The following is a 25,618-nucleotide window of genomic DNA, read 5'->3' as shown; positions in this document are numbered from 1 at the left end:
TTTTGGATCTGGAGGTAGGCTACTCTGTCAATGATTTTAAGGAGGAATGGGATCGTGGTAATGGGCCTATAATTGGTTGGGATGGCTGGGTCAAGGGTCTGTTTTTTAAGGAGAGGAAGAAACCATGATTCTTTAAGGTTGGTACAGTACTGGATCGGAAGGAGGAATTTATTAATTTAGAAATAAATAAAAGGGCGCTAGGTCTCTCGCTGCATCCTTAATAACTTGTGCTGGGCAGCTGTCACCTTGACAGTTGGACGGCTTCAGGGATAATATCACCTTTTCAGTTTCCAGTATGGGTATGTTGGAAAATCTAAATGGTTTGCAGTTGCTTTGATTGCCTGTTCTAGGTGTATCTGCCAAGTGGGAGGTATGGGTTCCAGTGGAGTTAAGAGATGCTTTCTTCTTTGCAATTTTCGTTTGTAGGGTTGTAATTTTATTCGCTAAAGCATTTTGGATGCTGGTGCACAATGTTTGTCCTTAGGGACATTATCTACGGGTGTGATTGGGTTTTCCATGTGATGTCACGCCTATGAAAGCAGTTCTCATTTTCAAGTCATTTAATTCCAAGCAAGATACTGATTTGACATTTAATAAGGGAGTCCCCCGAGAATGAAGTCAGGTGGACATGACGGCACACTGGCCGATCACCCAATTTTAGTTATTTTAAGAATCACGCAGGGATTCAATGTAACGGCGTGTAGTACAGGGGGAAATGTGCACACGCGTGAAGCAGAATCAAAGCAAGATTGCACTCGCATGCACTACACCCGCACTACATCTAGAGCGTTGTCCCCAGGAGCTTATGGTGTGCACATTTTAACAGGCGTGCAGTGCACACATTCGGACAGGTGTTGTCCCAAAAATGCTCAACAACCACAGACGCTCTTGTGCTCCTGTGGGGTTCATCGGGGTGATAGAGTCATCTTTTTACATAGCCATGGACTTCTGGCAGTTGGTTTGCCAGTCCTAGATTATAGCTTTGGGGATATGTCAAGTGTATACATAGTGCTTAGTAGCAATACCTGTGCCGTTTCAAGGCGCTTTATGAAAGTGGGTAGCGCAGTCACTTTGAAAGTTAGCGAGTGAGGTGGGTGCCAGGGCAGCTAAGGTGCCACCCACATCTTGCTTGTGTCAATTGCCAGAAGCACAGGTGACAATGGGCCATGACCCTCCACTGCTCGCCCCAGAGTTAGGCCGTGCATGTGGGCAGCACATGGAGGGCAGGACCTGGCCACTAGCAAATCGTTGATCCAGCCCCTACTGTTGTAGCCCCCGAAGGCAGTGGGGTATTTAACAGGGTGCAGAGTCAGGATGCCTGGGTCTCGGCACAGTGGCGAATTAACAGGCTCTTCTCAGCGCCCCAGGCAGGGTGGTGAATACGCCCCCAAACACCCTCCCCCCGTGGCAGACAGGGGACCTAGCTGTCTCGTCCTGGTCGTCACTGGTGAGGGGTGAAGCTCTAGCTGACTTGTTCTGCAAGTAATTCATTTCCATTTGGTGTGAGGGCATTTAGACGTGGCTGCAATGTCAGCCACGTCCAAATGTCCCTTGCGCCAAATCGACAGCTCCAGAAAGGCTTCTGCGGCCAAATGGGGGCACCGAACTGGCCGCCGCGCCAAATCGGCCGCGCCAAAAAGTGGTGTACCCCCGATAAGAATCTCTGTATTTGCATGTAGGAGTACATGCCAAGGATTGGTATGTATGCTGTAGGAAGTTTTGATTGGGCAACATCCAATTTGGCGGCATTTACCACCCACTCCAAACCAGGCGTACTCTGGTTTTAGAGTTCTTTTTATGAACCTGGGATCCCCCCCACCCCCCACTTAATAATATTGATTCCAAACAGCCTTCCTCCCCTTTCAGGGAAAATGGAATAAGTAGGGTTGCAGAGAAGGTCTATTTTATTAATAAAGAGAAATAATTGAATCAGTTTAAACAAAACGAATTATGCATCTATGAAATTCCAACTTCAATAACGAATGATGAATACACGGGTCACCACCCTTCCCTGTGCAACATTTTCTTGAATAGACTTTTGCAAACACACTCATCATGATATGTACATTTGAATTATCCTGAGAGTGCATCCACCATGAATTGAACAGTATTATTGGACGTGGAGGTTCTGCAAAATTACCGTCCCATTGCAGGATTGCCATGGCCAGCAAAAATTCTTGAAAAGGTGGATAGCAACCAGCTCCAGGATTTTGTTGAATATGAATTACTATTGGACAAATTCAAATCTGGATTTTGACCAAAATATGGAACTGAGACTGCCCTCCTAGTAGTACAGGATGAACTGTTAAAGGCAGCGGACCTAGGGGAGCTCACACTCCTGGTAATGTTGGATTTGTCCGCGGCCTTTGACACAGTAAATCATGAAATCCTGGAGGTAGGAAGAGTCTCTGATCCAGCACTGAATTGGTTCAGGTATTCTTTGACCAACCGTCAACAGCTTGTGAGACTGGGGGAGTTCCTGTTGGACCTCATCTGTTTAAATTGTGGGGTCCTGCAGGGATCCTCTGTGTCCCCACTATTGTTCAATTTACATATTCGACCTCTCCTGGAAATCTGAAGACGCTATGGGTTGGATTTCCACTCAAACGCTCACAACACCAAGATATTTGTACGAATCATTAATTTCCAGGAAGGAGTTAGCAAATTAGGGCAATGTTTGGCAGATGTGAGCAGCTGGATGTCTAAGAACTACCTACAGCTTAATGCTGCTAAAACCAAACTTATATTATTCGGACCTAAACACCCACTGACAGCTGCCAAGAAGTTGCCTATCCCGACATTGTTAGGCAAAAGTTTAAAATTCGTATCGAAAATCAAAAATCTGGGCTGTATGTGGCAAGAAGATCTTGGTAGTGAAGCCCAGGTGGGAGCTAGGATCAAAGCAGTCCATTTTATCTTGAGAATGCGACATCAAGCACTCCCTTATATACCTAAAGAGGATCATGCATCTGTGGTAGGGGCACTAACTAGTGCCCACCTTGACTATTGCAATATTAAATTGTTGGGTATTCCCTCCAAACAGCTTCAGCGGCTCCAGAGAGCACAACATGCAGCGGTTAAGACTGATATTCAAGCTAAATAAATCTGCTCATGTGCCTCTATATCGTAGGGAGCTGCATTGGCTTTCAATTGCCAATCGCATTAAATTTAAGACAACCTGCATCATCTTTAAATGCATAAATGGCATTGCTCCTCTGTACTTGAGAGCTAATTCAGCCATATCCCCCGATGAGACAACTACGCTCTAGTGACAGTCATCTCCTGATCATTGCTCACTCAGTTTACACACCTCGAGATGATAGAAGATTCTCTGTCTTTGGTCCCAGGCTATGGAATTCTCTACCACTACAACTCAGGACAATGAGCTCTCCTCTCTTGCAATTTTCGCCGAGCACTGAAAACCTTTCTGTTTAGGTAGATGGCTCTTTGTATTCTGGGGGCCCTCTTCTGATCTAGATCATCTACCTTCATTGAAGTCATCTGCGCCAATATTCGATTAAGTTTGTTTGGTGCGCGTTACAAATACAAAAGAAAAATCAAAATCAAATCATCTTATAAGAAACCAAATTAAATTGGAACATCCCTGCCCATCTAAATCGTTCCAATTATTTTGAATGCACACAAACACCTCCCCTCTACCCAAAATACATGAATCTCAAACAACATTCCAGAAACTATTAAAAAGACAGGCTACTTAACTCTCTCACATGTAAATTGCTTGCAAAAGGAAAACTTATGATCAATGTATATGTTTGCTAATTTCTCTTCAGTGGGGTTTCTATTGCATTATAGTGCAAACGTGTACTTTTATCATTTTTAATGGACAACTTAAAGGCGGGAAAATAGGTAGTAGCTAATCACGCTTTCCCTCTTGTCTTGCACAGTTCAGCACTAATGACGGGATTCTGCTTTGTGATGTAACCAGGAAATTACTTAAATTACCTTATTAATCTAGGTATGCACAGAGCGAGTTATCCTTTTGGCTCCCAGAATACTTCTTCTGTATGTGGGCATTAAATAGAAGAGTCAGGGGATCACCCTGTAGACACACTATCAAACCTAGTAAAACAGAAGAGACTCCGGGACTCAGCGCCATCAAAGATGTGTGTATGTTTAATTATACAGCATATTCACACTTCTTAAAGAAAAGCCCATAAACGATGCAAATCATCATAAGTGTGTTACATAGTTTATCATAATTTTGTATGATTTCAACACAAACATAATATCAGTATAAAACCCATTATGAAATCATATTGCGCAGGCATTATTCCATCATGCCGCAATACAAGTATACACATCAAAGTAAAAATAAAGTGATAAAAAGACAGAAAAACAAGGATTGGTGAGAGGGAGGATTCAAGGGTGTGGAGAAAAACACATTATGTATGCACATTATTCCAAAAATCAAAAACATGAAAAGACAGAACAGAGGAGAGAAAAATGGAAAACTTAATCATTAACTTGGTTCAAGGGTAATTGGTCCATAACGGTCAACTGACTGACATATTATCCCAATGATAATTCGAGCAGGTATGCTTACCCTTAATGGCTTGCAATAAATCCATAGGACTGTTGTCCCTGTAGTAATAACTGGGTATAATCCCCAATAGAATGTCTGAAATCAAGTTAATATAGGATCAGGTCTCTGGTGATATGTATATTGGCTGGACACTAATTCTTAAAGTGAAAGTACATAGCCACTCTCCTATGTGATTTACGTACTAAACATTGCAATTCATCTTGTTTCTGTAAGTCCCGATGTTGTGCTGCTAACCGTAAACCTATGTGCGCACAGCATGCAAAAAATATATTTCATTCGCATTCTTAAATGTCATCAAGCCTTAATTACAAAGCCTTATCGTGTGCAGAAATAGCCTACAACCACAAATATCCACGCACTGTAACGAGCACCCCTCATCGTGTGCTAAAAGAAGGCAAAGGATATTGCATTAACAGTCTTACTTACCATCAACCCTTAATTACAAAAACGTCATTGTGTGCAAAATAGCCTTATTCCAAAAGTGTCCATGCACTGTAACTAAAATCCCTCATCAAGTGTGTTATGCTAGGTAGAAATCCCAACAACCAAGCTAGTTTAGTATCAAATCACACATCAAATCCTAAAAGCTTACATGTTAATAAAGATCAACGTTATTTCCATACTGCGCTCTATATAGACCGTTGGATGCAAGCGGTCCATCAAGAGTTTCTCACGCTTACCGATTCTTACGAACTGAAAAATAACACGCAGAGATACAGCACCGTCTGCGTCCACCATTTTGATAACTAAGTTGTGCACAGTAACCATGGCAACGTGTAACGCGTCACCATGGTGATCCGTGTCTGACGGCACATTGCGAAACGTCCGCCGTGGTTCGAACAATTATGACTGCCATCATGTGACCCTATCCACTGAAAGTCAGATGGAGCCCTTTGAAAGTCAGAGGGAAACAATTGAAAAACTGAGAATAAGAGGGTCTGGGGCCCAACCTTTGAAAGTCAGGGGGAGACCAATGAGAAACCAAGCAAGTATAGCATAACCGTGGAAGTCGGGTCCTGCATCCAAAAGCCAGATGGTCCTAACCAAAGAGAGGGTCTGCAGCCCTGAAGTACATCAGAAATTGTTGTATACTTGGCAGGAGAGTGAACTAAGCAGATACAACAGAACTGTGGGAGTCTGGGACCCACACCCAAAAGCAAGAGGGCCTCGGCCCCTTGCTGAAGAGAAGGTTGTGGAGCCTGAAGTTAATAAGAGATGATTGCATACTTGACAAGAGAGTGAACCAAACGAATACCACGATCCGTGCAAGTCTAGGACCTGAATCCAAAGTCCAGAGGGTGTGCGACTCTGATGAAAGAGATGATCTGCGACACTGAGTCAAATGAGAGAAAGAGTGGTAGACTTGACAAAAGAGTGACCCACGTTTACACCAGACAACATCGCATGTCTGGGGCTTGCACCCAAGTATTTAAAAGGGATTTGGGACCCTAAAAGGAACAAAGAGGTGATTGAACAGAGATTATTTGATAGACAAGAGGGTAAATTAATCTGGACAAAGAAGTTGCGGGTCAGAGACCCGCACTCCGAAAGAGGCTGGGAATAATAAGATTAAAACCCTGTTATATAAGAGGGGGAGGGTTCTACACTTGGTAGCTGGTGTGCCATGGTGACAGGACACAGGAATTGTGAAGCTAACAAACCCTCTTGAACTAAATTGTGACTTAAGATAAGAAGTCGTCTAGGGGAAAAGGAGCACAACTATAGCATTTGGAAACTTGCATTTTTGGACCATTATTTTGTGTCACTTTTTACTAGTAGCGAAAATAGGAACTTTTCTGTTGTTTGAAAACACAGTGAACATTTATTACTTCAGAAAAGACCACCATTGCACCGTTATCTTACATTATTAGTGTTAGGGACAGAATTAGGTTTTGCCTACATGAAAGTGACAGACTTTTTTTTTTAGTTTCGGACCTTCTGACAATTTCACTCATTTCTTTTGAGATTTTGAAACCCCTCTTCGTTTTAGCACTATATGGGCATTTTTCCACCCCAATCTCATTTAATAAATGCCTATATCCAAACATATGCCACCATTGTGTCTGAGCCTTACTTCTGCACCCTTACACTATCATTTTCCATAGACAGGGTTACATGCCTTTACCAAAACTAAACTGTACAACTAGGACATTGTAGTTCAGAGACTCATTTCAATGATCCTTCTTGGTTAAGAGGGCAGTGTCGATGAGGTGATGAGCTTTCCGCCTAATGGCCTAGCCAGGACATCCTTTCAATCTATGTGTTCAGGGATGAGGCGGTTCTTTATCTGATGTGCTGCCAATGAAGAGATGTGAGGCCGGCCTATTGTGCTCCTGCCTAGTTGGCTCGCAGATGTACTTACCCGGGCAAGAGGAGGCCTGCACCCTCGTCCCACGCAACGTCTCATCCTTGTGTTCAATATTTACTTGAACACAATAGATGGTCATTAGCTCTCGCGGCTTTTACACCACTCTTAGTTTGGTGCTGGGTTTGTCAACATGTTTCTTGTGGAATGGTATAGCACACCTGCTCCTTTTACACAACGTGTTGACGCTGACAATTTACTTGTGTGATCACTGAATTCACGAGTTGTGGAATATAGCCGAGGGTATATGAGGGGACGGTCCCAGAAGAGGGTCAAAAACCTAGTGGTACTTTCCATCTCCTTCCAGACCTAATCTGACATTTGGTGTCCCGGCGTGGGGGCAGGAGGTGCTCAGCCTAAGGGCGTTCACGATTCACGATTCCCCCAGCTAGAAAGCCCTGGGTATCAAGAATCGACCATGCAACCAATAGAAAGCCCTGGGAATCAAGAATCTGTCATGCAACCAATAGAAAGCCCTGGGAATCAAGAATCGGTCATGCAACCAATTGAAAGCCCTGGGAATCAAGAATCGGGCATGCAACCAATAGAAAGCCCTGGTTTCAAAAGCGCGGGATTAGCCCACGTCACGACAATCATTTTTGTTTTTGCGTTTTTCCCCTGCTTATGGGTAGGCGTCCTTGTGATTCTGGAAATATGTGGCATGGGGAGACGAGGCACTTCTCACGCGTTAAAATTCATAATATTATCAGCCATGTGATGTGTCGGCAAAAAGAAGCACAGGGTTTCAAGCTGCACCCGCAATGTTTACTAAACGGCTCTGATGTGGGCACAACATTCTAGTTGGCAACACACGCCGAAGCATTAAATAGATCAAAGGAACGCAGTAGCAATAATAAGTTGATATGTTTCATAACAAAAATCTGCACGGACGCCAACAAGCCCCAATCACCAGCACCCGCCCAGTCCTGACGGTTTAGCCACCAGCAGTTTCCATGACCAAGCATGCAGTCTCCATTATAAGACTGGTTGAAGACTCCCAGCATGCAAAGCGGCTGCTTGCTAAAAAGCCAGGACCAGAACACAATCTGGGCCATGCGATTCCATCGAGGAGATTTAGTGGAATCCAAATAGGTTATGCAATTTGGACACAAATATATGCGGGGAGGTAGATTTGATATGATTGGTTATTTATAAGGCGCTTAATAGCCAGAGGTTTCTAAGCGCGGACCCGGGGATCGAACCCGTGTTGCTCCCCGTCACCTTGCTTCCAAGGCGAGCACGTTGCCGCTAAACTATCCTCTCGAGATAGAGCCCCCTCCTCCGCCTCCTTCCCCCCCAACCTTAATCATTACCCTTACACACCCGCCACATATATTTGTGGACAAATTCGGCCCCAGAAAAGTGATGGATTTGGCTTCGACCAAATCTCCTGCGATTAAACCTCCCTATCCCACAGGTTCACCCCGGTGACACGGCTTGGCTGTCACTTATAACAAGCATTGACAATCCTAACATAGTCAAATAAAACTACATCGGGAGCTACGCCGCAAGGGACCAGTTGGCTGTGTGACACCACAGTCCTGGGCATTTCTGGACAAATCTCTTGCCGCCAGAATTGCTGGACTGGGAACCAAAAGTGGCCCTGGAAACGGTTTCCAAAGTGGCCATATTACACTCTACCAACCAGATACGCAAAATGCTTGTGTGGGCCACGTTTTGGGATTAAAGTGGGCCACTTTATTGGCCAATAAGGGCCAGTTTCATGAGTTAATTCACTATGTGGCTAGTAGTTTTGACCATTGTCCCTTAAATTGCACAATTTGCAATACATTTTATCCAAAAACCTCCCCCTTGGGTACTATTCAGTCTGTGATACACTGGTTGAACCAGGTGGATCAGATGCAACACACCAGTGAACTATGTGAGTGCACCGAGGCGTTAGCCTGCAGCCGAAGAATGGGTCTGTGAACGTGTGCCAAGCACGTCACTTTCTCCAGACCAGAGCTCAGGCGAGGCACCGAAACGATCAAAGTTTGGTTCAAAAGCAGCAGACATAAGGCAACTCTTACACCCCGCTCTGCAGATCGAGATAGATCCTAAGCGCCGCTCATAAAAAAAAAATAAAAAAAATAAAAATAAAAAGACAATCCGGAGGCGCCTGATACACGAGGAGCGCTTGCAAAACTGTGAATGCAAAAATCACAAGACTCAATAGAGATTCAAATATTTTTTTTTTTAAAAGGTGCGTAGCTCACGAGTAAAGCGCCATTCAAAATGGGTTAATAATAACACCTGTTATTACAGGGCCTCGAAGCTGCAAGAGTATGGCACGAAGCACTATGATATATATTTGGTTCTTTGTTGTTTCATCCACAGGTTTTTTTTTTCTAAGTGCTTTCCCCAAAACATTTGTACTGTAAAAAAAACTAATTGTTTTTAGAAAATATATATTTGGGGTTGGGGGGACCCGAAATCCCCTACCCTATTATTTATTCTCTGTTCCACCCTACCACTTATATACCACTATCTACGCCCTCCCCCCGCTATATATTTCAATTCTGTTTTCGTTTAAAAAGATACAAAAAATAAAATAACGGGAAGAAACGACGTCCTACCATAAACAGAATATTATTATAAAAATAACTAGCAGAGCAAGAATTGCAAAAATAAATTATTTTTTAAAAATGAACTTGCAAGTAAGTGTTCATATAATAAAACTCATTTAATTATCTGACCTGTATTCCTCGTCAGAGTGCCTAAATAATGCATATGTCCCTTCCCAACAAAAGCCATTTATTGACCGCCATTAAAGCAGCAGAAAGGGACACAGTGTTCTTAGTCCTTCTTCTATTATTACCTGGTTTGCCCCTCTTTTTTCTGGAGACTCTCTTTTTTGTTTTTTGTCTGTTCGATTTGCTGTGACCATTCCAAATGAAGACATATGTGTTTGAATTTGGTTTTTAAATGTTAAGCACCAGTTTAATGTCACGACTGGATAGAGCACGGTTGTCCTGGCTATCCGGTGCAACTCTCTTCATTTCTACCTTAGTCTTGCACAAGAAACGGTCGTGTTGACAGTTATTTGAGGATAGTTTAAAACTGGCTGTTGCTATAGCGACGTGTGCTGGCTGTAAGAGGGTGCTCCGGGAAAAGCAAAGAGCTGGCATCAATTTTAAAAAAGTGGCAAAGTAAAACGTCAATTTATTGAAGACCAAATGTGGACAGATGGCAAAGATATGATAGGATAGGTTATTTATAACGTGCTTAGTACCCAAAGGTTTCCAAGCACGGACCCGGGGATCGAACCTGTGTTGCTCTGTGTCCACGTTTCATGTAAGGGACTACCTCTTTTGCCAGTTCACCCCTTCAAGTTACCAAAAATATTCCATCTACATAGGGGGAAGAGTGCCATAGATAAAGATCGCACTCCTCAACATTGAAGCTTGGAATATCTTTAAAAGATTCGTAACCACTGGCAAATGATGTGAGCAGTCTTCTTTCTATTTCATTGCTTTTCAGCCTGGTGTACCATTGCGGGAGGGGATAAACAATCTGCAAGTCAGTCTCAGGACCACCACAAAAGAGGGAGTCCAGTCTAAACTGCTTGGTAACATTACTTCTCCACAAGTGCGAAAGAAACCCCAGACAAGTTTCGGCTTCTTTGGGAGTCATCAGGGAGGTGCAGCTTGGGATCCAGGCAGAGCAAGCTTGGGATCCAGGCAGAGCAAGCTTGGGATCCAGGCAGAGCAAGCTTGTGACCTACGTCCCCAGCCGATGCCACGGTGGCAGCATCTCTACTCTGTTCAAATGAAGAAGATCCTGATTTATTTGAAGAACCAGAGGCTCTGCCCTTCATAAAGATGAGATATACCGAATGAGAGTAATTGCCCATAACGCATCAGGAAAAGTCTTAACTGACCGGCTTGGTCATTGCGGCATAAGAACGACTGCCTATTTAAAAAATCGCTACAAACCTTTAGAGCCCGACAGTCTGCCTCATCATGAAGCCGTTAGAAGCCGTTAGACACCTGCTGTTGACCAGCGACCATATTAGTACGATTCATAGTTAAGGAATATCCATTATTTGTATGTGAAGCCGATTTTCCACTCGTAATGAAAGTTAACTCAGAAGCCTGCAACCTTTTGACTCAGATTTGAGTTCCTCCTTCACAAATCCCCTGAACATATGAAAATTGAGGCCACTGTGTGCCCTTCATTCCCCAGAAACAGAGCGGAGCAGCTGGTCCCATGACTCGGTCTCTGCCCACTCTCAGGATTCTACTTGCCTTCCATGATTCTTCCTGCATTCCTGTGGCCACACCCTTAACTCCACCCACATTTGGAACAATTACTTCTATGACCACTCCTTGGTGTCCTCCATGCCAGGAGCCCTCAGTGAAGGATGTATGCGGGTTGTGCCTGTAGTGGCTTGATGGGGCAAAGTGCCAGACTTGCTATCTGCATTTCACCTACAACGTACTCACTACACAACTACGCACCAAAGACTTCACCCTGTGTCTCCTCCTTCCACAGACCATCCCCACCCTTGCTAGGATTTTAATGGCAAAGCTCCCAATGTTTGTCAAAAATACATGGCCAAGGACTAATCCCAATGGATGCACTGACTGATGTACCTGGCGAATCTGAGTCGGTTTCCTCGACATCTCTCTATGACCCTTGACCCGCTTTTCTGCTTGTCATAAGTTAGGCCTATAGGCAGTGGCACACTACAAAAATTAAAATAAATAAATATAGGTGGCCGCAACACGCAGTACTATGCTACTGTTAGAAGACACCAGCCCAAACGCTGGCTACCCACACCCAGTACAGCATTCTGCTGCTCTCGAACTGGGTCTGTGCTTTAAACAATATAATAAACTAGACCTTGTTCAGCAATATCAGAACAATCTATTGCTACAGATATCTGCACTCTATCCACTGTCAATCAACAGGATGAGTCTGTGATCTACCTCTTTCCACAATGGAGGTGCAAGCCAGATTCCTGCCCGAGCCCCAGGGGAGGAATTACATGCCACACTCTAGATGTTTTGTCCTACAACTCCCACCAGCCCCAGCCAGCACAGTCTGCTGTTAAGGATGGTAGGGTTGAAGGCCAAAATATCTGGGGAACAACAGGTTGAGTACCTCTGTGTAGAGTGGCAGCTGAACACGTCATCTTTGGAGCCCACCCCCTCACCGCTGTTATATTGGAAAAAACAGCAAGAGAACACTGTGCTTGACATCTGGTATCATCCCATTGCCTCATTGGAGGTATGAGAGACATTATGCATTGAGACAACCTTACCGAAAGTACCCTCCAACTGATGCGGTAGACATGAGTCTGCAGACACCACTGGACATAGGTGAACTATAAGTAAAGTTTGTCAGCTATGAAGTGATGTCATGAAGAAGAGAAGATGCGAAGAGGCGCTGAACCAGATGTACGAATATCTAGAGAATGAAGATGTGACTAAAGTAAAGAAGTAAACTTATATGCAAATATGAAGAAATCCTTCTACATTTAGAAGATAAGTAACAAGAGATGCCGTAGATGTATATAGGCAGAAACGCAAAAGGTAGATAAGACGATGTAGACGCTTGCTAATGTAGGAAATATAAAACGAGTAAAGCAACCATGTGAGAAAATGGACGTCGGCATCACGAAGCCTCAAGAAAGGAAACCAAGGCTGCTGAGCTGACAGAACAAAGGATATTTACTTTGCTCAGGATCAGGGATGCCGCAGCAAGAAGCAACTGCAGGGCACGTAAGGAGTCAAAGAGGATAAGCCAAGTGCGCATGACATTTTTTGCATAGATTAAGTGTAGGAGTGAATCATTTTGAGTGCCATGTAATGAACAGTCAAAGATGCAGAAAGCCCATGCAAGACGGAGCAACCAAGTCTCCAGAGGCCAAGAGGAGTAATAGCACCCAATATAATTGAATTAAATAGGTCAGAATGGACAGAATCATAGTCTCCTCACAGATGGTGTAAGACCAGAAGACAAGGCCTATTCATAAAGCTCCAGATAAAGATAGCAATGTACCTTCACTTCCTTTAAAGTTCCGGAGAAGAGAACAGTCAGCAAGGTCAACTACAGAGAAGAAGCCTTGGCTTAGAGCCGAACTAAAGAGAGATGGTGGGCTAATTAGCCAGGGAAGGCAGTTGTGTGCCATTGTTCCCCTTGCACCTGGATTTCGTTGCTTACGTACTGCAAATGAGCCGAATGTCCAAGGTTGGAAGAGAGTGCCAACCAATCATGAGGGCCTATGTAATGGAGGGCTATACATTGTTGCAGAAGCCTATTCGCTGCTGTTGTAGTGCTATTATCAGTATTTTATGTAGTCAGAGGTTGGTCAAGGCATGCTTACCAGATAAGGGGCAGCCAATACTGATACTAACACATATGAAATATAGGTATATATGTTCCCTTTGCCAATCCCTCCATCCAATAGGTATTCACTATTTGCCACGCTGGATGATGTCATAGCTGATGTATATCGAGGTATAATGCCTTTATGCATAATGGAAATGCGTGGAGCGTGTGTGAACTACAATCTGTTTGTTCACCGGATTCCCCTACTTTATTGAATTGATAATAAAGTTGTATTTTGCCATATTCTTTGAGTTTGTCTGGTAATTTGGGCCCGAGATCACTTATTTGATAATCCCATTCAGCACTTTGAATGCTCCTGGTGCTATTGCACATTTTTGTAGCTGTGAGGATGGTTTCAGATCCAGACTCTCAGATTTTTGAGGTCTTCAACCATTAGCCAGAAGATCGCCGACTTTTCTGTGGAGAGTGGAGAAAACACGCGTGGAAATAGAAACACAGAGATTGAAAGAAAGAAGGTTGCAGGGAAGGCAAGCAAAGAAGAGAACAGAGGAAGATGAGAAGACGGGAAAAGCAAAAGGAGAAGGAAATGAGAAGTAGGGGGCAAAAGGAGGACAAAATAGATCACATAATTAACAGATGTGTAATGCCAGTTGAAGAACGAGAATGATGGAGAGAAGAGAGAAGGTAGCAACAGCCCCGCAGATAGCTGCACGGGATACCTAGCATACTGACATGGCTGATGAGCATGAGGCAGACGGCATAGGGAAAAGGATCAAGGAATTATACATACAGATGAGGGGGAAAAGATAGGTATGAAAGCAGAGGGAATATCGAAGGATCGCTACAGAGAGAAACAAGAAGAAGATCGGATGATGTAATGATGGTACAGCATAGAACGCTGCCCCTAAGCAGAGTAGATCTTGATGAGGAAATGGATAAAAGCCATACCAGTTGGGATACAATGATATCAGACAAAGAAAGGAAGAAAATGAGAGAGCTTGTGTGGCTCTTCGATAGAGAAAAGAGGTAAAGTGGTCAGATTTAGGAGAGCCAGAAGTAAAAACACCAGAACCTATATCATATCCTGCACAACCACAAGGATGGCCACATAGTGTAGGGGAAATGTCTCCACCTTATGGAAGTAGATTGAGGGCATTGCCAGGACCAAGAGGTGTGGGTGGATACAATTTTAGAACAGGATTTAAACAATTCCCGTTATTAGAGAAAGGAGAGGACAACCGCAATATATACAGTGGCTACAGATAGATAAAGATAATTTAAAATGTAAGTTACCTAGTTTGACTGCAGGAGCAGCAACATGGATTTATGAGTTAGAAAGAATGACAGTGGAAATGACATTAGCATTGGGTGATGTAAAAGGCCTAGCAGCCTAGGGGAGAGAGCGGACATAATTTGGTAATGTGAGTGTTCCTGTGCTGATCCCAGTTTGAACTTGCCCTTGACAGAGTCTTCTGTGTATCCAGGCGGAGGGTGTTGGGCCCTCCAAGTCCGCGAAAATTGGACAGAAACTGGACTGCCGGAGGCCAAGAAGATGGTTAGATTCAAGAAATTTCTGGATCTGCAGATAGGCTGCCGTATCCAGGATTTTTAATAGGAATTTAACTTAGTGATGGATATATAGTTCCCTGGGACCTCCAAGTGAGGGTTTGCTGAGGAGAGGGTGTACCCAGGCTTCTTTAAGGCCAGTTGGGACATGCCCAGACTGGAAGGAAGCATTCATGAAGGCTGTGATGAAAGGGGTCAAGGTGGGGGAGTAATCTTTGATGAGCTGCACAGGCCAGGGATCTCCTTTACAGTGGGTAGATTTAATGGATTTGAGGAGGGCTAAGACTTCAGGTTCACTTATTTCCAAATGACGGGGGTTCCTCAGATCCAGGTTCAACAGACTTGCGGATATGTAGGTTAGCAATTTGGTGGCTGGGTGCCTGTTGATGTGCGAGAATTTTACTATGTAAGTTGTTTATCCAGCAAAGCGGCTTGGATGTCATTACACCATTTTACGTCCTTGAGCAGAGTCTGTGGGAGGGTTATGGGGGTTTCCAACTCCCTAAAAATAGCAAAGATTTCTTTAGTCCCTGATTTAGCATTTGTAATCCTCGTATTATATGAGACGGCTTTGGCTAGAATAATGGCCGCCTTGTAGCATTGTATTCCCTGGATATATTTTTGAAAGCCAACTTAGAGGCATCATTAGGTTTAGCTTTCCAGGTGGACAGCGCTGTCCTCTTCCTGGCCCGCAGCTCCAGAAGCTCCTGGGAGTACCAGGGGAGCAATGGCATAAATCCCTTGAATAATAACAGATTTGAATGCAGTAGCGTGAGTTTCAGGGTCCCTGGAGAAAGGGGGCTGAAGGGCAGGCACCATGAGGTAAGGAGGGAGCTAACGAGAACTTTGTGAGCGCCGGTAGGAACAGAGTTCCTTGCTTAGGCGGCCTGTTCGTGATGTTCAGGTCGAATTGAATGGTGTGATGGTCTGACAATTGAATAGGAGACATGTCTGTCACCAGGGCAGAACAGTTATGATGGGCCACCCAATCAAGGGTACGTCCTTTAATATGGGTTGGCTCAGAGATGGCCTGAGGGAACCCTAGGTTTGATAGGGCTTTGTTAAGGGCAGCTGCTTGGGAGTCATTAGGGTCATGAATGTCTAAATTAAGATCACCCAGTAGCATGGATTTGGAACCCAGTGATTAAAATCGTAAGATGTAAAATAGTGAACCCTGCCACGTTCATAGCTGAACCCGTAGAAGAAGGTGATCATGTGCATGACTGTGCCAATTATGTCGAATTTTGTGATGATATACCCCAGGGAAAGGAGTATGCTTTAGCCAGAGGGTAGATCATTTTTTATTGATGGTTATTTGAAATTGGTCAGACTAGTGGGGAAAGGCATTTAGATGCAGCAGCAGTAGTGAAACACAGATTAAATGGAGAATTCCAAGTAGTAGCAAGTGCAAGACTACTGCCTCATTTTTCAGTATAAGCAGCAGAATTAGTGGTGCTTATTTTTGCAATTGAGAAACATGAAGGGCAGGAAGTGATGGTGTACAGGGACTCTACCTATGTGATGTCAACCGTACAGGCCGGGTTGGCACTTTGGAAGAGGACATGCTAACTCTGAGCAGACGGCACTCCAGTGCAACATGCGTCCTCATTGGAGAGGCTCAATAAAGCACTACAACTCCCAGGAGCCATAGCGGTCGTTAAATGCGCAGCGCATACTAAGCAAACAGAATGAATCTCTTGCGGGAACGAAGCCGCTGACATAGAAGGCAAAAGGGTTGCATATTCTCCCAGAATTTAGAGTTTTGATACCGAGAGTATTAAAGAGAACTCATTCACATCTATGTTAGTGTAAGAGGGGTTTAATAAATTGTCAAGAACCCAATAAATAGAGATTCAGGGAAGTGCACCGCAGGAAGAGTAAGAACTGTGGAAATGAAGGGGATGCTCTGTATCCCCCGTGGAAGCATTATAGTGACAGAACAGCACTTCAAAGCCAGTGAAGCCAGTAACTTTATTAAAGGTTGCGCTTGAACAGCTGCATTACCCTGCACATGTGACTAGAAAGAGTCTTGCTGCTAGTATTACAGAAGACTGGTTCATTCCTAATTTGTTGGAACACGTTGCACTGATGGGGAATTGCATTGTGTGTCAAAAGTTTACTGCTGGGCATACACTGAGAACGATTGGAGGAGTAATACCTCGACCGAATGGTCCATTTCAGCATTTACATATAGTCGAGACGCTGCAGACACATGTATTGGGACACACGTAATGGATATAGGTATCTATTAGAGGTGGTGTATCCCTTTTCTACGTGGATCGAGGCAGGTCCGTGTCCACATCCTGATGCCACTTTTGCAGCAACGTTTTTAGTGTACAAAGTATTCCCGAGGTGGAGTGTGTGCGAAGTACTAAGATCCGATAATGGGTCACATTTTTTGTCAATGAACTATTTGAACTGATAGGGCTTCCGTTAAGCATAAAGCACAAGTTTTCTTCTGCAAGCGAACAGGATGTGTCAGGGACTCAATGGCCTCTGCAAGTAAGGATTGTCAAGATTAAAATGGCTTTGAAGAATGGATGGCTCTACTGCCTACCCCTGGCCTTATATTCCCTTTGGAATCCACCAGGATCGGACCAACACAGCACCCCACATGAGCTAGTTACAGGGAGTCAAATGAGAATGCCCCTTGCAGTTCCATCTAGGATTAGGAGTGATGCCCAGAGTGTAGCTAAAACTTTAGGTGATCACATGCAAGATTATTTGGCATGTATGGCTACCAGTATTTCTTTCATTTTAGATCAATCAAGCGTCGGGGGGTGGAGGGGCCAGTCTAAGAACACAGAAGAAGATAATTCAGCAACCAATCCAAGTAAACTATTACCACCAGCTAAGTTATATGTGGGGACCTAGTCCTGATCAAGAATTTTACCAGGAAGTGGCATGAGCCACGTTTCCATGGCCCATTCTGTGTTGAGGAAGTGTCCATTTGCAGTTGAAGTACAAGGAAGAAGAGCTTGGCTCCACTTAAACAATGTGAATGTTTACAAAGGTGACACCTTCCCTCCTACCGTTGCTGATCCAGAAGCAAGACAAGAAGAAGAATGCCTGCGTGTGCATACCCAATCGATGACTAAGAAGGACGATAAAGCAATGAGTGATTAACATGAACCTTATTTGGACTGGAATTTAATATATATGAAGTTGCCTTGTACCACAGTATAAGGCTTTCGGAGTGCACTCCAGAAAACGAACCCACGTGGTGATTCCACACTGGACCCAGAGTTACAAAAGACCAGCAGTCCTTCAAACGTCCAAAATATTCTTTTAATGAAATGCCATGGACAAAAGAGAAAGTGTGCGGACAACTATGTGTGTGTACACGTGTATGTGCGCACACATGTGCGCACACACACACACACACACACAACCCCCTCCCCCCTCCCTCCCTCAGAGAATTCCAGGAAGTTTGAAATGAACTTTTAGAGATATAGTGAAGCAGAGAATAATGCATCAGAGTTATGCCTAAACGTCACTTCATTTCATTTCATGGAGAATATTTGTTTTAAGGTGCCGACAGTGACATTCATCGGCTTATGGTTGTTGTGTTTGTGTTCATACTTCAGTCTTACCCTGCTCTTGTTAGAAGGGACGTTAATATTCACACTTTCTTACTGGATCCTAAAAATGGTCCAGTGATAAGAAGACTCCTTATTGCTATAATTAAACAAATTATACAGTTGCAGACATAAAAGAAATGTGATGAATGTATTAAAAATGATTAATGAAGCAGATGCATGATAATAGAGGGTGAACGAGTTCAGCCAGCAGTAGGAAGGCATGAGAAATGGTTACCCAGATGTTTATGCATGATATATATTTGCATGATTGTTCACGTTGTCTTTTTGTTCCTCATCTTTAACAGTCTCTATAATCTTAATGTGTCTACCGAGGAAAGAGCTCTTATGGTTCTCCCACTATGAAACCGAATAATGACAAAATCCTTGAACTCTATAATTATATTGGGAGACATAGACGAGATTCATATGAGGATAATGAAGGGATAAATACATATCTAGATAATGCAGCTCACCTGTGGAATAACATGTGGTAACAACACATGGAAAAGGTGGGAGAAAGCGCATCCGATGAGAGTTGCTAACTCTGCTCTTTCATCTCCTATGCCATGAATACAGTAATGACTTTCATTTCAAAAGAGGTTTCAGAAAACAATGCGAAGTGCCTCAGCCTTCTTGCAGCCTGTACTACTCAAGGACAGTTTCAAGGAAGTTGGCAACCTTGCAATGGAGATAAAAATTGTTGTTTCCATACCAGGATGACTATATCAAGACCACACAAATAGAGAAGGAGCCTGGGTGAAAGAGCACGCAGCTTGTGTATCCTGCTGCAGGACAGGATGAGGTGATCATTGAAGAAATGAAGAGAATAAATTGTTCTGATGTGACAGAAATAGCCGGATCGCCTGGATGTTGGGGACAAATTCAATTGTTGATCTATGGACGAGTGCATACCAAGAAAGGATGGTAAGAAGGAATGGTATCTTGTGCAGCTCATCTTCTGAAGGTGGACTACGTGCAAGAAGTGAATGATGGATTTTTAAGGTCATGGCCCAAGCACTACAAACTATTGACATGGGTAGAAGATGAATCAGGTCCAGTAGTTGTAATCCGATTGTTTAACGCTACACTATGCTTCTGGGGGCATGAAACGAACCATGTGGGATATAACAAAGAATGCAAGACCACAAATGATGTCCCCAGAATGGGAGGAGGGACAACTGTCTTTATGGATCGATATTGGGCTTGTGGATCTACAGCCTATATGAAGTTGCCCAAAGACTGGGGCGGAGTATGTTCCCTGGTACTCATTCGTGTTCCAGCATTAGTGATTCCTGAGAGCAACATGAACATTGGTGAATTTCCAAAGGTGGATGCCCATTTGAGAAAAAGAAGAAGATCGCTTGAACTTCTCGTTGGACAAAAAGAGAAAATAATTTTCAGCCAAATCAATAGCAGCATATGCCACTATTCCTAAGGAGCACAGGCTGTTCAGCAGGACTGCTATGATAATGACAACTATATTCATGCCTGGAATTCAGACAGTAGTAAATGCTAAATGATTACAGATCACTAGGTGGGAGCTTTTGCAGACAATCAATACCATCATAAAGGGATCCAATGTCAGTAAAGAAGAGCTGAGGGCAATACGACTGATGACCCTCCAGAACCGATATGTCCTTGATATGAGCACAGCAATGGAAGGAGGAGTTTGCGAAGAAAATTGGACCATCATCTTGCACATTCATACCTTCTCATAATTACCACAATTGAACCTTGACAGAGGCCATAATGTTTTTGACAGACTTATGTGCCAAAAGAAAAGGCGAGACAGATGACATTGAACATGACAGCTGGTTTGCCTCCTTGTTTTCATGGATTCCACAGTGGCTGGTAAACATATTCAAGTTTCTTGGAGTAATACTAATGTTAGTAATGTTTGGATTCTGTGTAATCGGGATGGTGATTGCCCAGTGCAAGAAAATGGCAAAGAAGGTGTTAGGGATGAGATCATGATCAATGTCAAATCTGAACCAAACGCCAAGGAGCTGACTGATGAAGCTGTCAAGAAATACATAGAGGCCAGTATCGTAGCGCCTGAGGGAACGAGGTTCCTATATCCAAAGAATCATAAGAGGTACGTGGGACAATGGGTCTATTGTACCCTGAATGGACAATGTGACTACATGACCTGGAGTGTAGATGAACATATCAAATCAGCAGGCACCCTGAGGGGGGTGATGAAGATATGGACACCAAAGAAACACATCTTCAATAGAAAATACAAGGATGTGGAAACAATTGAGGGGGTGGTTGAGGACTCGATGAGGGAGTGGGGGGAAATGTAGAGGAGCAGCCGCATGCCTCTGCAGGTAGCCCAGCCCACCTACGCCTCCATATGTTGGAGACCTGAGATTGTGCTGTGTTTGACACCAGCAGTTGTGCCAATATCCCAACGTGTGCTTGAGAGAAGATTCCCATTGAAACAACCCGATCGAATGTACCCCAGAAGTGATGACAACGTAAGGGAGGAACTCCCTGAAGGAATATGAAAAAGAGCAAAGAAAGAAGCAAATTATGTCACAAGAGACATGTACGACGTCCCGAGATACTGGCTGAAGAAGATGTGTGGATCTAACAGAAACTAATGATGAAGTAAAGAATCAAGAGAACCTTTTCACTACAAGAAGATTACACATGCACAAAGTGCTGCAGAGAAATTAACAGTTCCATAATTGTGCAGACCCTGAAACGTAAGGTAGACTAAGTCATCATAGAATCTGGCTATACATAGTAAATAGAATACAGGCGAATCGACCATTGTATAGGAGCTGGACGTCGGTATCATGAATTTAGTAAGCCAGGACCCATGAAGAGGAAAGGGAAAACTGTTGCAGCAAGAAAAAGCTGAATCATGGAGATGCATGGCGCGGCTGTCTGTCTTCTAGTCAAGACTGAAGCCAAGGTCAGCTATCTATTCCAGAAAGGAGCAAACGTGCAAAGAATGAATCATCCCTTGTTAAGGTGCAAAGAAAGAATAGCAAGAGTGCCAAGTCATATTCATTTAAACCATTTAGAAATCTGCAAAATGGACCAAATCGTAGTCTCCCGTCACGTGGGCCTAGGATGAAAATAGAGTTTGAACTTGGAGTCCCAGAACACGATAATGAGTGCCCACACTCCCATGTATTCTGAAGACAAGCATACTTTTGCAAGGCCAAGTTCAAAGATAATCTTCATGGCAGAAGCTTGGGTGATGAGAGATGCTGGGCTATTTGGGTGGGGAAGTAGTGTCAGGCCCCATCTCCTTGCACCTGGGTCTGGGCTTACATGCTGCTAAGTAAACCGAATGTTCCAGACTGGCACAATCATGCCAAACAATTGTAGTGGTCCATATACTGCTGGACCTTATAGTTTCAAGACTAATGAGAAAGCGTTTATCTAATGTTTCTGAAGATGACATGTTTTAGACATAGGCATATGTTGTAAAGACAGTGGGCAGCCAATCACAATCCCAATTCCTATAGAATGCGTACTTAGATGTTTCCCTTAAGCCTATCCCAACCCTTAGTAGGTTTTTCATTATTTGCCATGTAGTATGACATCACCTCTGATGTATTTTTGATATATAACCATGTTTTATGAAAACATTGTTGAGAAAAATCGAGTGTACGTCTGTTGATGTTCGTTGTAACTCCCGGTTTTAAATAATTGTTAATAAAACAGTACTTTGCCATGAGTTTGAAAGAGTGCGTGTGACTGAATGTTAGGGTATGTGGCACAAGCACCATGAATTGTGAGAGCCTGGACCTCGAATGGGATTTACAGATGCAATTTGACATATATTCTAGTCATCATCATGAAAGTGTTTTACAGTGATAATATGGGCATGTGTTTGGGCACGGGTACTGTAAAGTGTTTAACAAGCCAATGTTAAAATATGTCAGACTCAGTGGCCATGAACATGTGCTTTACATTCGCAGTGCTAGCAAATATTATGAAAAGGACACTATCATGAAAGTATTCTAAAGTGGAATTACTGGCATTTGTTTCTAGATAGGTAACATGAAAACATGTTTTAAAGTCAATGCTGGCACTGTTCATAGACATTGGAACCATGAACATCTGTTGAGATATATGTTGGGTACTAACATGAAAGTCTCCCACGGTGGTTATTGGCATATATCTGGTCACATGAAGTGTGGGAAAGTGTTTTGGAGTGCCAATGCTGCCATAATTGCACAATGCCCAGTGACCTGGCATCCATCAATGGGATTTTTTCACAGAACCAATTGTAAATTGTACAGCTTTTTACAAACTTTTCTATCAGACATTGCACTGTAATGTGCACCATTTTCACCCGTTATTTAAACAAATTCCTCAGGGTGAGAAACCAACCTCAAACCGTCCAACACTGTCTCAGGCACCCTCCCTATGCTCGGACGTTCATGCATATTATCAACGCACCATCAATGAAAAAATCTACAGCGGCCACTGACCTGGTATCATTCATAAGGGTGGTGCCCTCTTATTAACCTTGTTTTACCTGGCACCAAAAGCTACCTAAGCAACCTCCACCACTGCAGAATAGCAGAGAAGGATGAATGAACTTGGAGGGGACAGTCTCGAATACTAAGCATGGGCAGCGGTAGTAGACCACTCAATATGCAAATGATAATGGGCTCCATCCCTGAATTCAAAGTAATAGTAGCAGTTTACCCTTGGAAGACATTCGTTCTCCATTTCCAATTTAATTTTCTTTTATTCTCGTTTCTTTTGTTATCCCACTGCAGTTTAGTTCAACAAATTTGGTGAGCAAAAAGGGTCAATTTGTTACAAATGCAAACCTAATACTGAAGTTACCAATCGATGTCTTTTCTTTTTCATTATGATGTTTCCAGAAAAGGATGGTACATATCAAACACATGCCCTGCCATTTGTGGATAACTACAGAGAAATCACTGATAATCATGCTTTGTTAACTATCCCAAAACTCAGAAATGTCTCGGAGTCTCCTATGTTTAAGCAATAATCCTTTAATACCAGTATGCAATGTGTAAAGCTAGGAATATTGAAAACGCATGCATGATATGAGGCCATTTCACAGCGATGCACCTCTTTTAATGTATATATATTTTCATACAGATCCTCCAAAATGTGAAAGAAATGTCTAAAATAATGCAGGCGGGAGAGAAAGGGATTAGATTTTAAAAATTTTAAGCAAGATCTTCATGTTAAAGAAGCATTGACAGTTCTCCGGCTGTAGAAAATGTAGCATGTGCAATCACTCCACCACTCACTCACTATCCGTCTCTTTATCACTCTTATCTGTGGCTAATACTCAGCAATATGAAAACGTTTAACAGTGGCATACACTGGTCAGGCAAGCATTATAGCATATATTTTTGAGTCAAGACTCAAGTCTCTTTGGGTACAAGTAGCATGACAATGTTCTAAAGTGGCAGTGCTGGCATATATTGTTTGGACGGGACTCCAAGTTTTCTTTGAGCACACACAACTGAAAAGGGGGGCTGCACTGGCAGGGTGGTCTCTTTCTGCGCAAACAAAATGAAGATGTTTTACATTGGCAATGCCTGCATGTATAATTTGGACAGGATTTAAAATTTTCTTTGGGTGCACCAAATTTAAAAGGGGGCAGTGCTGGCGTATATTGTTAGGGAAACTCCCACACTTGACAGCTTTCTACAGCACCACGACTACTAAAGGATACATGCTGCTCTAACAACAAGAGGTAAACACACTTTAAATACGGAGATTTATAAACTGCTGGTATGTCCCTTCTCAGTCTCTTAGATTGAGTACATTTGTTTTGGGAATGTCATAAAATGTAAGCCTTTAAAATCTGTGTCTTTAGCCACGCACCCAAGCGTCACAGCCCACGTCACCTACCACGTCTTGACTATGTAAGCCCAGCTTCTAAAACATTTGAGTTACTATTTGTAACTAGCGTTCGTTTCCAGCTTTGTGGCTGTTCTATGACCTATGCAGCGTTGCCCCGGATCCATCAGTGTTCGTGATTGTTTTGTGCAGAAAGTGAGTGAGCACTTATGCCCTCTCATCACGATAAGGGCCTCCCTCTGTTCATCGACTCGCGGCCTACCCCTCCCACTGCATCCCCGGCGTTTCCTAGACGGCTGCCGGCAGCGGCTCACCTGAAGAGGGGATTATTTAGCAGGCTGCCGAGGGCGTCTGTGAAGGAGGCAGCGGCACCCCGGAGGGGAGCTGAAGATCCAGACCCGGAGGCGGGGACCTGCGCCATGCCTGGGCCTTCTTAACCCCAGGGAATCCGTCCGGAAGCCGCTCTTGGTCGTACAAGTGCTTTCGGTTAAAGTTTATTTAGCGGAATTAACTTTCTGAAGTTTTTCTTCAGCCACAGTTAGATTAGGAGAGGAGGAGGAGGGGGCAGGCCGCACTGGTCGCCGGGGAAACCAGATGCAGTATTTCGAGCCCTCTGAGCAGGCAGCACTTGCACTGCCATGCAGGAAAGCAGTGCAGAATTAATGGCGACTCTTGCCCCTGCCACTCACGGTTAATAGCACCAAAGACTAAAATGGATTTTCCCAAACGGGTTAATCAGTTGCTTTATAACTCAAACGACGACACTCCCTCTGTAGAATTTTAGCTCGAGATGCCTGGAAACTGTCTCAAAAACCCCTTAGTTGTTCCTAACTGAAGGTGGGAATAGACTAAGCCGGCCTGAGTTTATTCTTTGCATTGTGGTCCTTGTAGTTTTGCTTTTATCACTATAAACGCAGCATTAAAAGCACCGGAAGGCGGAGCAACAAATCAGGACGGGCTAGGCCACTACTATCCTCAAGCTAACGCTCCCATAAAAAGCATCTAAAAAATATCACTAACCGAATAATTAACTACTTTATAAAGGTTAAAAAATAAAGCTTATGGTCCAAAGAAAAGAAAACACAATTTAGTCCCCAATGAATGTATTTTTTTAAGGAGGGGCACAGTAGATGACATTATTAGAAAGTATCATTTTAGAGCACAAGTTGTGCATGTTGTCAGACAGGATGTTATGTCTACATCGACAGGGGAGAAACAAAGATGATAGAGGTGTTCATGAGAGTAGAATAAGACGAAGAGAAAACACAATGAAACTACAAACAAGAAATAAAAACATAGCGGCTGTGCTGGCTGGCAGCCAGGCTACTCTTATCAATAAGACTTGTTCGACAGTCCCCACTTGTGCATAGGCATAAGTATGGTGGTCTGAGGCATGGTGCACAGAGACTCGCTGCTGTATTTGTATTT

General features: G+C 43.4%; 1 protein-coding gene across 2 annotated transcripts in view; it reads right to left on the bottom strand.

Moving 5' to 3' along the window:
- BTBD19 (BTB domain containing 19) overlaps nucleotides 1–24,904 on the bottom strand; it is a 1,265,487-nt gene extending 1,240,583 nt beyond the window's left edge. Inside the window, exons 1-2 of one of the 2 annotated variants that reach the window (XM_069642353.1) lie at nucleotides 24,505–24,611; nucleotides 4,565–4,639 (exon numbers count right to left, since the gene is read on the bottom strand). Coding sequence is in view for 1 of the 2 variants with exons in the window: in XM_069642352.1 (XP_069498453.1) it covers nucleotides 24,505–24,611 (107 nt within the window). In the remaining variant the exon portion in view is untranslated. Of the gene's footprint in view, nucleotides 1–4,564; nucleotides 4,640–24,504 lie in introns of both variants that reach the window. The other variant, XM_069642352.1, reaches the window with a different exon arrangement.
- Between the last annotated feature and the right edge of the window lie 714 nt (nucleotides 24,905–25,618).

The sequence above is a fragment of the Ambystoma mexicanum genome, chromosome 1q (assembly GCF_040938575.1).
Source record: "Ambystoma mexicanum isolate Mex_15411 chromosome 1q, UKY_AmexF1_1, whole genome shotgun sequence".
NCBI classification, from domain to species: domain Eukaryota; kingdom Metazoa; phylum Chordata; class Amphibia; order Caudata; family Ambystomatidae; genus Ambystoma; species Ambystoma mexicanum.
Note: the sequence above shows the minus strand (reverse complement) of the source record. Positions and strands in the feature narration are given on the sequence as shown.